At 50.5% G+C, this 13765-nt stretch overlaps 2 protein-coding genes across 2 annotated transcripts in view; both read left to right on the top strand.

The window, feature by feature from the left end:
• The window catches only part of Ubtd1 (ubiquitin domain containing 1), a 60629-nt gene extending 58122 nt beyond the window's left edge, over positions 1 to 2507 (top strand). Inside the window, exon 3 of the mRNA XM_041661381.1 lies at positions 1420 to 2507. Coding sequence (XP_041517315.1) covers positions 1420 to 1805 — 386 coding nt within the window. The 3' untranslated portion in view covers positions 1806 to 2507. The remainder of the gene's footprint in view (positions 1 to 1419) is intronic.
• Positions 2508 to 3769: 1262 nt separating this feature from the next.
• Ankrd2 (ankyrin repeat domain 2) lies at positions 3770 to 13355 on the top strand. Its single transcript, XM_041661969.1, has 9 exons — positions 3770 to 3871; positions 8006 to 8107; positions 8217 to 8375; positions 8469 to 8576; positions 10321 to 10419; positions 10752 to 10850; positions 12007 to 12105; positions 12273 to 12371; positions 13135 to 13355. The coding sequence occupies exons 1-9, from the start codon at positions 3785 to 3787 to the stop codon at positions 13279 to 13281; spliced, it is 999 nt and encodes a 332-aa protein (XP_041517903.1). The 5' UTR covers positions 3770 to 3784; the 3' UTR covers positions 13282 to 13355.
• The last annotated feature ends 410 nt before the right edge of the window (positions 13356 to 13765 follow it).

The following is a 13765-nucleotide window of genomic DNA, read 5'->3' as shown; positions in this document are numbered from 1 at the left end:
GGAAAGTCACCACGTGTCAGTAGTTAGTTTCTGTTTAAACAGGTGGGGATGGAGAAATATATATACATATATATACATTTATATATATTATATAATATTATTAATAATATATTATATATACTAATATATAATAATATATAATATATATTATTCATTTAAACAACTCTTTCGGCATGAACAGAGAAGCACAAGACATAAAGCCAGGCATGGTAGCACATGCCAGTGATCCAAGCACATGAGAGGTAGACACAGGAGGATCTGAAATTCAAGTTGAAGGCCAGTCTGTATTACAGGAGTCTGTCAGGGAAGGAAGGAGAGAGGGAGGGGGGTTAGTAGGAGGGAGGGACAGGATCCCCCTTTGCCTAATGAGAAGACAGAAAGACACCAATAAAACCTACAAGATGGACCAGAGAGATGACTCAGCGGTTAAGGGCACTGACTGCTCTTCCAGAGGACTCAGGTTCAATTCCCAGCACCCACATGGCAGCTAACAGATGTCTGTAACTCCAAGATCTGACACTCTCACACAGACATACATATAGGAAGTCAAATTGAATAAAAATAAAGTACTAAAAACTACAAGCTAAAAACTTGCTGGAGGTACTTAGGGTCTCAGAGCACACTTGTTAGGCAGTGTAAAGGAAAGCAATAGCAGAGCTCCAGTCCCAGACCTAGGTCCTGACTGTTCCTTTCTCAGCTTGTGACCTCTCCTAGCTGCGTGACCCTGAGCAGGGCATGTCTCATGTTAAAACCTGACTCTTGCAACCACAAAGCATTGATCAGGATGTACATAATATCACCTAGTCCAGTACCAGCGCACTTAGGGGATGTTCAGTACTCAGTAAATGCATTCTCACTTGCATTACATTGTACCAGTAAGGAAATTGGGGCTCAGCCCAGCACCTAGCATGTGTACTCAACCAAAATGTTGAATAAACAAGTGAGAAGTAACATGCCATGGCTGATGGAGCCAGCCCTGTGTTCTTCTGCCCTAGAGAGTCCTGACTCTGGGATGAGCCTGGGGACTGGAGGTAGCTGCAGGGCGAGTTAATCTGCTTAGGCTGTTGTAAACAGATTGCCACACACGGGTTCCTTAATCACTAGAAATCTCTTTCTCACAATTCTAGAAGCTGGAAAATCCAAGGAAAAAGTGACAGCCGTTTGGTTCTGGTGAGGGTTCTCACCTCTTTGCTGTTCTCACGTGGTAGACAGGCAGACAGGCAGAGAGAGGGTATGGGGAGAGTTCTCTGGGGCCTTTCCTTGTAAGAAAACTTATTCCATCAGATTATACCAACTTTATTGTTTACTCATGTAACTATTACTTTCAAATATGCTTCATCATAGGAATTTGGGGGACACAGTATTCAGTGCATGACAGCAGGTCCCTACACTCCACTGATTGCCCTGCCTTTCTCACAGGAACCCTTTGTGAATGCTATGATGAGCTGGGCAACCGCTACCAACTGCCCGTCTATTGCCTGTCACCACCTGTGAACCTGCTGTTGGAGCACACAGAGGAGGAGAGCCTGGAGCCCCCTGAGCCCACCCCTAGTGTGCGCCGTGAATTCCCACTGAAAGTGCGCCTCTCCACAGGCAAGGACGTGAGGCTCAACGCCAGCCTGCCCGACACAGTGGGGCAGCTCAAAAGGCAGCTGCACAGCCAGGAGGGCATAGAGCCATCCTGGCAGAGATGGTTCTTCTCCGGGAAGCTGCTTACAGACCGCACACGGCTCCAGGAAACCAAAATTCAAAAAGACTTTGTCATTCAGGTCATCATCAACCAGCCCCCACCACCCCAGGACTGACAGGCGGCTGATTCCTGGGAAGAGAGGCCATGGAGGTCCCCTTCAGGCTGTGGGGCTTAGGCCTGGAGCACAAGGTTCCCCGCCTGTTGCTGCCTTCCAGTGCTGTTGTCTTCTTCAGGGTCGCCTCCTGCCACCCTGCGGTATGGCTCTTAGTGAGCTATGAAGGGACTTGCCTTCCAGGGCACTGGGTCCACCAGTGCTCCGCACCCAGGGAGCAGTGCTGCCTGCCACACACAGGCCTTGCCAACCTTGTCAGAGAAAAGGCACCTGGCATTCTCCACTATAGGTTGTAGCCATGGGGGCCAGCCTGAGACCTTGGAACCCAGATCTGTCATCTGGTGCCACCACTGTGCTCACTTCAGTTTTCTGCTCAGGGTTGGAAACAATTGCTGTCTCTCCCCCACCTCCCTTATCCCTTCCCATGACTCTGCCCTGGGCATAGTGCCAGTCCCCTGGAGGGGAGGAAATCACCAGTGAGCCCCAGGGCTTGGAGAGCTTGAGGCGGGCCTCTCTGCCTCTCCCTGAACCCAGCACAATCGGCAGAGATGAGGCAGGTGGCCAGGTAGCCAGGCTTTATGGCTGGGGTCTGCACAGGGCCATCCCCAACTGTAACCCAGGCAGGGTGGGGTCTGTCTGGTCCTGGCCCCAGTAGGGCCCTGTGTACAGACACATCTGTATTTTATCAATAAAGCCTTTTGTTCCTCTCTTGCCTAGCCCTTGACTTGCAGTCCACAGCATGGTGGAGCCCAGAGCTCCTGCTGGTTTGGGAACCGATGGGCTCAGTAGAGCATCCAACCTGTCTGTGTTCCCGTGGATCCTGGAAAAAGTCACTTTACCTCCAAATACATGTTACTTTTCTCTAAAGTGGAGGTGGCACCGCCTGCCCTGCCTCCTGCAGCAGTTGCTGGGACGGTAAAGTGGGAGGCACACGTGAAAGAGGAAAGGAGCGCCACAGAAGGCAGCATGAGCTCTGTCTGCTGCCCTACAGTGCCAGCCTGGAGATGGGTGATGCAGTGCCCATGCTGTGTCAGAGCAAAGCTTCCACAAGTGTGTGAGCCAGAGACCAGCGGGTCAGTTCCTCTCTTTCCTCTGGGGAACTGTGCGCATCACCAGAAGGGGATCTCAGCTAAGGTGTCCCCGGGGGCATCACTTGTGGTTGTAGAGGTACAAAGCTGGGGCATTGGAGACCACTGGCGGGTTAAACCCAGGACTCCAGGCTGCAAGTCCCAGGTGTGGAGCTCAGTGAGCAGAGGTCTGCCTTTCCTCCCTGTACTCTTTGTTCTCAGAGAGTGTGGCCAGCCTCGCCCAAGGCAGCCTGGCATTGCCTAATCTCCTCAGCTGGCCTTGGCTCTTCACGCTGGCTTCCCAAGACTCTTCCCTTAAAGCAACATTGTAAGTTCTGCTGAGGGCTCTGGGAAGAGCAGGCAAACAGATGGACAGGGTCTGGTTATGGCTAATGGACATGCCATTCAGCATAGCCATGCTTGAGTAGGGTGTGCTGCCACCAGAAGGTAACAGCTGCTCTGACTCCTGCCTCGAGAAGGTCCCCAAAGTCCCTAGAAACACAGGTCTGTTGAGGCTCATATTCGATTTTTCAGGCCCCCTATCTGGCACTACCTGGATAAGATTTCTTGGTATCCAGCAGGTGGCACTGCCACCCAGGCCAGTAGCAGCATGTTGGTCCTTTGTGCAGACTTAGCAGTTCCCAGCACCGAGGACACACTGGACCCCTTCCTGCAGCTGTCCTCTTGGGGCACTGTGCCTTCTGGCTCCAGTAGGCCATAGGTTAGGGGAGGGGTAACTTCCCTGGCCTGGGCAGTGGTTTCCCATGCACCCTGGGGCTGTCCGAGGTGAAGGTGACAGGTGGGGGAGGCAGGTGGAGAAATTGAGCCTGTGAGCTCATGACAAAGGCGCCCAGTGGGTGGGGTGGGTGCTCTGGCCTATAAAGACCCTATGTCCTGTGGCTTGCTGAGGCAGATATGGAGGGCGCCATGGAGGGTCCTGAGGCTGTGCAGAGGGCCACAGAGCTCATCGAGCAGCGGCTTGCCCAGGAGGAAGAAACTGAGGTGAGAGCCAAGGTGAAGGGAGCCCCAGTGAAGGGAGGGGGACTCCAGGTTAAGGAGTCCACCTGTCCTGCTATGGGAAGGGAAAGCCTGACTGCTATGTGGGTACACACAACATGCCGAACAGGTATTTCCTGGGGTCCCCCAGGCCCATTTCCATACCAGGGTGTTCCTGACGGGGTTGTGGGTGGGGAGAGATGGGGCTTGGAGGTGGCAGACCTTCCCAAGACCCTGCCCAATTCACCTGGCTTCAGGAAATAGACCGGACTGTACAGGGAAAGCCAGGAAGGTCTGAGGCACACACACCCCAGTTGCCCCCTGGAGGATCATCTCCACGGTTTAGTTGCTACAGGAGAATAAGCTGATAAGAGTAGGGAAGGGAGATGGGGAAGACCAGCTGGTACTTATCCAGGACTGTGGGCAGTGCTTGTAGACACCTAAGGCTCAGGTGCATTTTTTCTAGGGGCTGGAGTAAGCGGGGCTGGAGTACTGACTTGTCGTGCTCTAAAGTCCATGCTAAATAGTTGTGCCAGGTGTGGTGGTACACACCCATAATGGGCGACACTGTGAGTTTATCCTTGCCACACCCCAAAAGAACCTAGAGTTTTTGCATAGGGAGAAGGTGGGCATTAATTTTAATCAACACTTCTTGTTTGCTTGGAGTTTGTTTTGTTTTGTTGTTTTTGTTTTTCAAGACAGGGTTTCTTTGTGTAGCTTTAGAGCCTGTCCTGGAATTCCACTATGCAGACCAGGCTGCCCTTGAACTCACAGAGATCCTCTTGCCTCTGGCTCCTTGAGTGCTGGGATTAAAGGTGTGCGCAGCTAACACTTCTAATTTACATAGTCAAGTAAGAAGGCAGAGGGCAGAAGTGGCCAAATAGAAAGTGGACCGTTGTAATGAGCAGGATGGGTGTCATTCAAGCCCTCTGCTACTACTCTGAGGAGGATGGGAAGTGAGCTGGGCCTTTAGGAGCGCTAAGTGCAGTAAGGATGTGGTGAGAGTATTTCAGGCTAAAGGAAAAACAGGAGCTGAAGTCTGTATGACAAAGGTATGGCGGTCGTGAGAGTATGTGAAGTGCTTAGGTTGGAAAGGAAGCAAAGAACAAACTATAGAGACGGCCAGGTAAGAGGAGTGTGTTCTGTGGGCTGTGGGGAGTGTCACAGAGTGAGGGAGACAGTTCTGATGTTGCTAAAAGAATTTATTTTTGCAACGGGTGGTTGCAGGGGGCAGCTACAGGAACTTGGCTTAGAGGCAGTGGTCATTTAAGAGAAGAGATGAGTCAGATTTATCAAAGAGGAGTGTGGACAGCACCTGGGCATCCCTGGATCTCCAGGAATCTCACCCCCACCCCCGCTGCCCCAGCAGGCATGCATGGCTGTTGCTGCCAGGCAGGAGAGTCATCCTGCTTTGTCACTTCTGGAGTGCTGCCACGATACACCGGAACCTCCTACAGGGGACACAGAACAGCCCTCTCCCATCCATTCCCCCAACAAATATAGCCACAGGGCTGCAAGGACACAGGTGCCCACAGAGCCAGCCTTCTCACCCAGCTCCTCTGCATGCCAGCGTTGGGCGTCCGTTAATTTCACAAGCACTAGGTGAGCAGCCACAGCAAGCCTCTTGGCTGAGCGCTTCACAAGCATTCTTTCTAATCTGAAGCGTGGACTGGGAATCAGCCGGGAGTGTCATTGTGAGTCACAAACACTGAGTGCAGACTCTGGCAGCCCATAAACACAAATCCACAGGGAGTCCAAATAAGAAATGGGTGGCCCTAGAATCCATAAATAATCCCTCCTGCCTTACTGGGAGCCTCCAGCAGTCCGTGGCCCCTTATGTTGGTGGCACAGAGGCCTCGGGATGCAACTTACCAGGTAAGGTCATCCTTACCCAGAACTACTGGACACCAGAGTTCCATGGTCTTCATGCCATTATTCATTCATTCATTCATTCATTCTTTCATCGTCCACTCATTTAACAAGTCCTAGGTGAGCAGTCACTACCTGCCAGGCCCTGTCACAGTGAAGGCTGGAGATAGCAGGTGATTAAGTCCTCCAGGCTCTGGATGCTTCCTCGGTCATCAAGCCAGGGTCCCAGAAGCAACAGTTGTTTTAGCCCGAGGTCATATCTTTTTTTCCTGGCAGAAGGTGCATTGTTTTGGGTGACACCTACACAGGGAGACCTCAAATCACAGAATCATAAATCTGGAAGATCGTATAGCCATAATCCAGGCAAGAAAGGCAGTCCAGGATTCCTTCCAAACAAGCACTCGAGAGAGAAGGGGCTGTAGCTCAGTTGTAGAACATTCAGCTGGCATGTGAAGCCCTAAGTTCCATGCTTGGTACTACAAAAATATTAATTGGGAGGCATCAGAAATAAAACCTCGAATCCTCTCTGAGAGAGGCTTGCACCAGGACTCCTGGGCCGCATGGAGGGCAAGTTCTCCCCAGTCGACCTGCCTTGTTACCCTCATCCTGGGCACAAATTCCTAGGTTCACAACTACCTGAGCTGCTTGGGAGCCCCTGGGAATGGATGCCAGAAGGTCACTAAGAGTAGAGAAGCGATCTGGGGAAACCAGAGCTTCAGCTGGAGAAAGGAGGCTCATCAGACCCTGACCACAAGACCATGAAAGCTAGGCGCTGCTGTTCCTCCGAGCTCCAGATTTCCCAGGGCTGAGCAATGCTGAGAAAATGCAGTGTCTGTCATAGAACTGGCAGGCTTTTATGTTGCCAAAGGATTGTTGCACGAGGGAAGAGATGATGAGGCTGGAGGCTGGAGCTCGGAGGTAGAGCTCTACCCTAGCCTGTGGAAGGCCTACGTTCAATACCGGGAAGGAGGTAAGGGGATAAAACCTGCCATCTCTGATCACTGTTACCTCACTAAAAGGAAATTTTTCTGATTAAACTCCTGTATCCTTGGGTTCTATTTCTCTGGACTCACACAGTCACACATGGGAACTTCGTTACATTTTAACTTCATGTGTGTGATTATTTTTCTCCATGTATGTCTTGCACCTCACACATTGCATGTCTGGTACCTGTAGAGGACAGAAGAAGGAATTGGATTCTCTAGAACTGGGATTACAGATGGCTGTTTAGCTGCCAGGTGGGTGCTGGGAAGAGCAGCCACTGCTCTTAACACCTGAGCCATCTCTCTAGTTCTTAGGAAAATTTTAAATTCTGTATTTTGTTTGTTTGTTTGTTTTTTCTAGACAAGTTTTCCTCTGTGTAGCAGCCCTGGCCCATAGTTGTCCTGGAACTATGTAGACCAGGACTGGCCTCAAACTCATCTGCCTGCCTCTGCCTCCCGAGTGTTGGGATTATACCTGGAAAATTCTGTGTTTGTAATGAGCATGAACAGATTTTCCCCTTGTCTTTATCCCCTAAACAATAAAAACGACTATGCAACATTCAGATTATATAGTCAGTATATGTAATATTGAGATTAAAAGTATAAACGCTGGCTGGTGGTGGCGCACGCCTTTAATCTCAGCACTTAGGAGGCAGAGGCAGGCAGATCTCTGAGTTCGAGGACAGCCTGGTCTATATAATGAGTTTCTGAGTAGTCAGAGCTACACAGACAAACCCTATCTCAAAAAGAAAAAAAGTATACAGTACTATTTGTGTGTAGGTTGTAAAGAAATCTGACATCATTTTATACAAAAGATTTAAGCACGCTAGAATTTCTTTTTTTGTGGTGGTTTTGTTGTTTTGAGGTGTTTTTTTTTTTGGTTTTTTTTTTTGGTTTTTTTCGAGACAGGGTTTCTCTGTGGCTTTGGAGCCTGTCCTGGAACTAGCTCTGTAGACCAGGCTGGTCTCGAACTCACAGAGATCCGCCTGTCTCTGCCTCCCGAGTGCTGGGATTAAAGGCGTGCGCCACCATCGCCCAGCCGTGTTGTTTTGAGTTTTGAAACAGGGTCTCACTATGTAGCTCCAGCTGGTCTGAAATTCACTATGTGGATTAGATTAGCCCTCTAGTACAGTAATCCTCCTGCTTCATTCTCCTGAGTGCTGAGATTGTAGGTGTGAACTAACACACCCTGACAAAAAATTCTCATAACCTTCCATTTGGCTGAGAACCACACCTGTATAGCTGTCACCAAATAATCTTAGGTAGCTTTCTTTCAATGGCTTCCCAGAAACTTCGAAGAGCCACCCCTGGGAAGTTGTCCATGGACTTGCTGGTTCTAGAGGATGAAAAGCGCCTTGGGGTGCAGAGCCCTGCTTTACAAAAGGTTAAGGTAAGTGGGGGAATGAAAGACAGGGCAGCTCGACAGCTCAGCTCCTGTATTATCCAACTTCCCCACACTCTGTGCCCCAGTGTGGAGGTGATGAGCCATCCCCGTGCAGGGCCAAGAGCGTGTACGCAAGACATCCCTGGACCTGCGGCGTGAGATCATTGACGTGGGTGGGATCCAGAACCTCATAGAACTGAGGAAAAAACGCAAGCAGAAGAAGCGAGATGCACTGGCTGCTGCCCAGGAGCCACCTCCAGAGCCAGAGGAGATCGTAAGGGTCCTGGGATGGACAAATGTGGGCAGGGGGAGCCCGAGAGTCCCCAAACTCTCTACTATTCTCTGTAAGTGGATGCTCTTCCCGCAGACCGGCCCTGTGGACGAGGAGACGTTCCTGAAGGCTGCAGTGGAAGGGAAAGGGAAAGTCATCGACAAATACCTGGCCGATGGAGGTTCAGCAGATACCTGCGATGAGGTGATGTGCCCCTCCCCTGCACCTGCCTCCCTTCAGGACCACTGCCGTAACGGGGTCAGGTCCGGGATCAGCTCCATCTGTGGGCTTGTTTAAGAACACTCACGGATGCTCTTAGGGCGGATGCTTCCTTCCTTAGTCCACAATTTCACCCAATCCTCGTTAGATTGTTCCCCAGCTCAGACGGCCTCCATAACAAACATCACATGTTTCTGCATGGGAGATGAAGGAACAGAATCCAATTAAGAGAGCCCAGGAAATTTGGGCCAAAATTCTCTGTCTCCACTCGTTAGCTGTGGGACCTGTGGCTGGTCTGTCGCCTCTCCAACACTCAGATTCTGCTATAGTGAACATGGCCTACTGCCTTCCCAATATGTTGTGGTCAAATGAACCAACAAGTGTTTAGTAGATGGAAAGATTATAAAGCACAGGCGGAAATAGGATACTTTCTTTCTCATGGCATACGCTCCTGCTTCTTTTTACAATTATTTATATTTATTTATTTATTTTTAAAGATTTGTTTATTATGTGTACAGCATTCCTTCCATGTGTGTCCGCATGCCAGAAGGGGGCGCCAGGTCTCATTATAGATGGCTGTGAGCCACCATGTGGTTGCTGGGAATTGAACTCAGGACCTCTGGAAGAGCAGTCAGTGCTCTTAACCGCTGAGCCATGTCTCCAGCCCTTATATTTATTTATTTTGAGACAAGGTCTCACTGTGTAGCTCTGGCTCTCCTAGACCTCACTAGGTACACCAGGCTGTCCTTGAACTCACAGAGATCTGCCAGCCCGTTCCTCTGCTCTGGGATTAAAGCCATGCACCACCAAACCTGGCCTACAGTTGTTTATTAATATTGTTATTTGCAGTGCCAGGACATTGTGTGTGCTAGGCAAGGGCTCTACCACTGAGTCATAGCCCAGCCACTATTTTGAATATTCTCCTATGGAAATATATAATGTGAAATATGTTGCTTTAAGCATGCTGATTTAGAGTGGTATTAATTCCATCGCAGTGTCGTGCGACTATGGCCACTGTCTATTTCTTAAACTTTTCTGTCAACTGCCATACTTTTTTCCTCTGAGAGTGCTCTCATTCATGGGACCAAGCCTACCAGTGGCCACCCACCCGTGTTCTAGTAGTCTACATCTTTTCTGTTCTTATACCTCCAGGGTCTAATCTTGTTTCTCCCATTTACTATAAGCTAAGAGTAAAAACAAGAGGAAGGCCAGGAAAGACTGCCCATAACCAGATCATTAGCATATAGGAAGACTAGCATAATGGTGCAAGGGTTCCCTGAATCCAAAGCAGAAAGTAGCCTTAAGGGAGGGAAGTTTGTTTCTTCCTTGAATCAGTAACCAGGTGTGACCTGTGCATCTGGGTCCTGCCTAGCACTAGGGGAAAGAGTCGAGCTCGCTTATACTCAGGCATCACCTGGGAGCAACTTGGCATAGAGGTCTCAATGAACTCCGGGCACATGAGCTGCAAGTCATCACTGAGCATCATAGCATGTGAGCACAGAATAGCCATGCCCAGCAGGGGAGCCAGCTGCACCAGCTATACAGAGTCATGGCTGGCTGCCTGGGTAAGAATGACTGGAGTACAGGGTGGGGCTCCAAGGCCAATCTGAGTAAGATCTGACTGAACACAGAACACATGGGCACCAAGTTTGGGCAAGGCCTATGCCTCAGTTTGGTGGGATGCAGGCTCAGGCCTAGGACTCAGGCCTGATGGTCTCTCTGGTGGCAGTTCCGTCGGACAGCGCTACATCGAGCCTCCCTGGAGGGTCACATGGAGATACTGGAGAAACTTCTGGAGAATGGGGCCACTGTGGACTTCCAGGATCGGGTGAGAGGGCAGGTACTGGGTGGGAGGTAAGAGGTGGATCTAGTATCAGTAGAATTCTACTTCCTGTCCACTCTGTGCCAGAAGACTGCCAGTAGGGGCCTTTGTGTGTTCTGTGATATTGGGCAAGCCCTATCTCCCCCCTGAATTACCTCTGTGACTCTCACTTGGATTAGTTTGGCCCTGGGTTGTCTGTCCTACTCCTCGTCCCTTTCTTCTTTCTTTCTTTCTTTCTTTCTTTTCTTTTTTGTCCTCTGCCTTCTTGGCTTCAATCCTTTCCCCAGGAAACTTCCTTCCCAACAGCTCTGCTATTAAGTTCCATCTATCCCTTCCAGCTGGACTGCACAGCCATGCACTGGGCCTGCCGTGGAGGCCACCTGGAGGTGGTGAGGCTCCTGCAAAGCCGAGGAGCCAACACCAATGTGAGAGACAAGGTGAAGCTGCAGCGCTCAGTGCAGTACACGTTGGGATGCTGCGAGGCGAGGCGGGGCGGGGGGGCGGGGCAGCAAATGGCAAGCAAGCTCACGTGGTAGGTAAGCAGTGGGCTAGCCTGGTTTCTAGCGTGACTGCGGAGAAGCTTCAGGCCCTCCAGGGAGCTTGGGAGCAAGTGCTGAGAGGCGAGAAAGACAAAAGACCTGCTCTTGTGGAGGCGTGGTCCACCGGGAGGATGCAGGATTTGTACACCCATGCCATCCTTCATTATTCACCTGCCCATCCATCAGTTTATTATTTATTCATTTACTTATTAACCTACCATCCTTCCATCCATCTATTTCTTTACATGCAATCTCAACCTCTCAGACACTCTTCTTCAGTTTTAAAACTTGTGGAGTTCTTACATAGGTTAGGAAGGGAATGTTTGTAAATAAATTACTTTTTAACATAGGAAGCTTTTGCCATCTCTATCACAGTCTTCCTCAATTAATGACATCTGATATAATTAGTAAAAAGAAGCTGGGCACGGTAGCACACACTTTTAATTCCAGTACTCAGGAGGCAGAGGCAGGAGAATTTCTAAGTTCAAGGATAGCCTGGTCTATGCAGTGATAATTTGTCTCATTAAAAAAAAAAACTTTTAAAGGAATGGACTGGGAGGGTCACTTAGTAGTGGCATCCTTGCTTAGTATGTGCAGGACCACGGGCTCAATCCTCAGCATCCCAATGAATAAACTCGCCAATTAATTAAAGAAGAACCTAGGCGTAGTAGTGCCCCTCTGCAATCCCAGCACTCGGGAGGCATTGGCAGGGGAACTGAGAGTTTGCAGCCACCTGGATTACATAGTGGGGCCCTGTCTTATTTTAGAGAGAGAGAGAGAGAGAGAGAGAGAGTAGAGGTTTGGACAGTAGTAGCTCATTGCTAAGCAAGAGGGGAACCGTGATAGGCTACCCAGAGGACACAGCACTTAAAGCTGTCTGTTTAGCTCACTGGGAAGGATAATGGCGTGTTGTACCAGTGTCTCCTGTCCAAGGCTCAGTCAGGCCTTGACGCTTAGACTTGGGAGTAGGATTAGGCTAGAGATAAGATAGCTCCCCACCCCAGGACACCGTATTCCAGACCCACTGCCAAGAGTCCTGCTTCTCCCCACACAGCTCCTGAGCACTCCCCTGCACGTAGCCGTTCGCACTGGACACGTGGAGATTGTGGAACACTTTCTGTCTCTGGGCTTGGATATCAATGCCAAAGACAGGGTGAGTACTTGCCTCCTCCCCTGCTCAGCCACCGTGGGTGTCAGGGCAGCTCACGGGCTGCCGTGGCGAGTAGTCCTTCCCCACAGGACCCTAGGGCTACAGCCTCTGAACAAGGCCCAGCTCCTATAACCCTACTCACCCACTGCCATGTGTGACCCCGACTCTAGGAAGGGGACAGTGCCCTACATGATGCCGTGAGACTCAACCGCTACAAAATCATCAAACTGCTGCTCCTGCATGGGGCTGACATGATGGCTAAGAACCTGGTGAGTTGATTTCTCTGGCTGGCTGGCTGGGTGAGCACTTAAAGCTGCAAATGCTTACTGGTCTGCAGAGGCACTGGGGCAGCCACAGCCTGGGGGCAGCCACAGCCTAGCTACACACACCATTGGCTCTTGGCCACACCACCCTAACCACCTACCTTCCCAGATCCCTCTTTCTGTGTCAAGGTTCAGACCACAAGTTCAGAGAAACAATAGGAGAGAGGGGGTGAGAGAACTTCCCTAAAGTCCCCCTATAGGACAGAGTGGAGCCCAGTGTCCAGGCCCAATTATGGAGGTCCCGCTGGAAGAGAATCCAAGTCCTTGGTTGGTGTTGTGACCATTCTAGCACATCATGTTGGTTCAGAGTGAGCCTCAGGATTTTGGAGAATAGATGTCCTCCGATCCAAGCCTGTCTTTTGGTCCACAGAACAATCGCTAAAGAGGAGCATAGAAAGATTTGTCTGGCACAAAAAAGGCTCAGAGACACTGAGGAAGGGAGGAGCACGTGGAGAGGGCGTGATTGGTCTCCACTCAGCACTGCAGGCTTTGGTGCTGGACAATTCATAACGAAGGGACTTTCCTATGCATTGTAGGATGGTTATGCAGCACCCCAGGCCTCTGCCCACTCGATATCAGTAGCACCCACAACTTCTAGTTGTAAAATGCAAGATGTCTTTACCTCTGGCCATTTGCCTCCAGTTGAGAACCACTGTTGTAGCTGAGAGCAATTTCTGAAGCCTGAATAATCTCCTCCTATTCTCTCCAGGCAGGAAAGACCCCTACAGACCTCGTCCAGCTATGGCAAGCAGACACTCGGCATGCCCTGGAGCATCCTGAGCCAGAAACAGAACAGAATGGACTGGAGAGGCCTGGGAGTGGGCGTGAGACCCCCCAGCCAGTACCAGCCCAGTAAAAGCTGGGCAATAGTCCCCTACTATGGAGCTACTTGCAACCAGCCTGGCAGGAACACCCACAGACTCAACACAATAAAATGCTGTCTTTGGTATTTGTGGTCTTTGCGTCCCTTTGCGCTCCAAACACGCAGGAATGGAAAGTGGGTGTGAACTTGGAAACAAGGGAAAGTGGAGCCTTGACTCCTGAGCTAGGAAGTCTCCCTCCTGTGGTCTTGCTTTATCCACATCATCCTGCTTTCATCCCTCATCCCTAGGGCCAGAATTGTGATATAGTTCCTCTCTGTGGTATACTCATTCTCTGCCCTTCAGTCCCCAAGACTGTTCTATGGAGGTGTGTGTCCTGCAGAGAGGGCTAACACACAATGGCCTTGGTTGGAGCCTGGTAGACAGGAGGCGTGGTTTTTCCCACAGCTGCTTCTTGAACCACGGGTCAACCCCGCTGCAGTGGGGCGGGGCCAGGCCAGCTCAGCCAATCAGTTCCGT

The sequence above is a fragment of the Microtus oregoni genome, unplaced genomic scaffold (assembly GCF_018167655.1).
Source record: "Microtus oregoni isolate MIOR12 unplaced genomic scaffold, Mior012 000012F_ref0000307, whole genome shotgun sequence".
Taxonomy (NCBI): domain Eukaryota; kingdom Metazoa; phylum Chordata; class Mammalia; order Rodentia; family Cricetidae; genus Microtus; species Microtus oregoni.
Note: the sequence above shows the minus strand (reverse complement) of the source record. Positions and strands in the feature narration are given on the sequence as shown.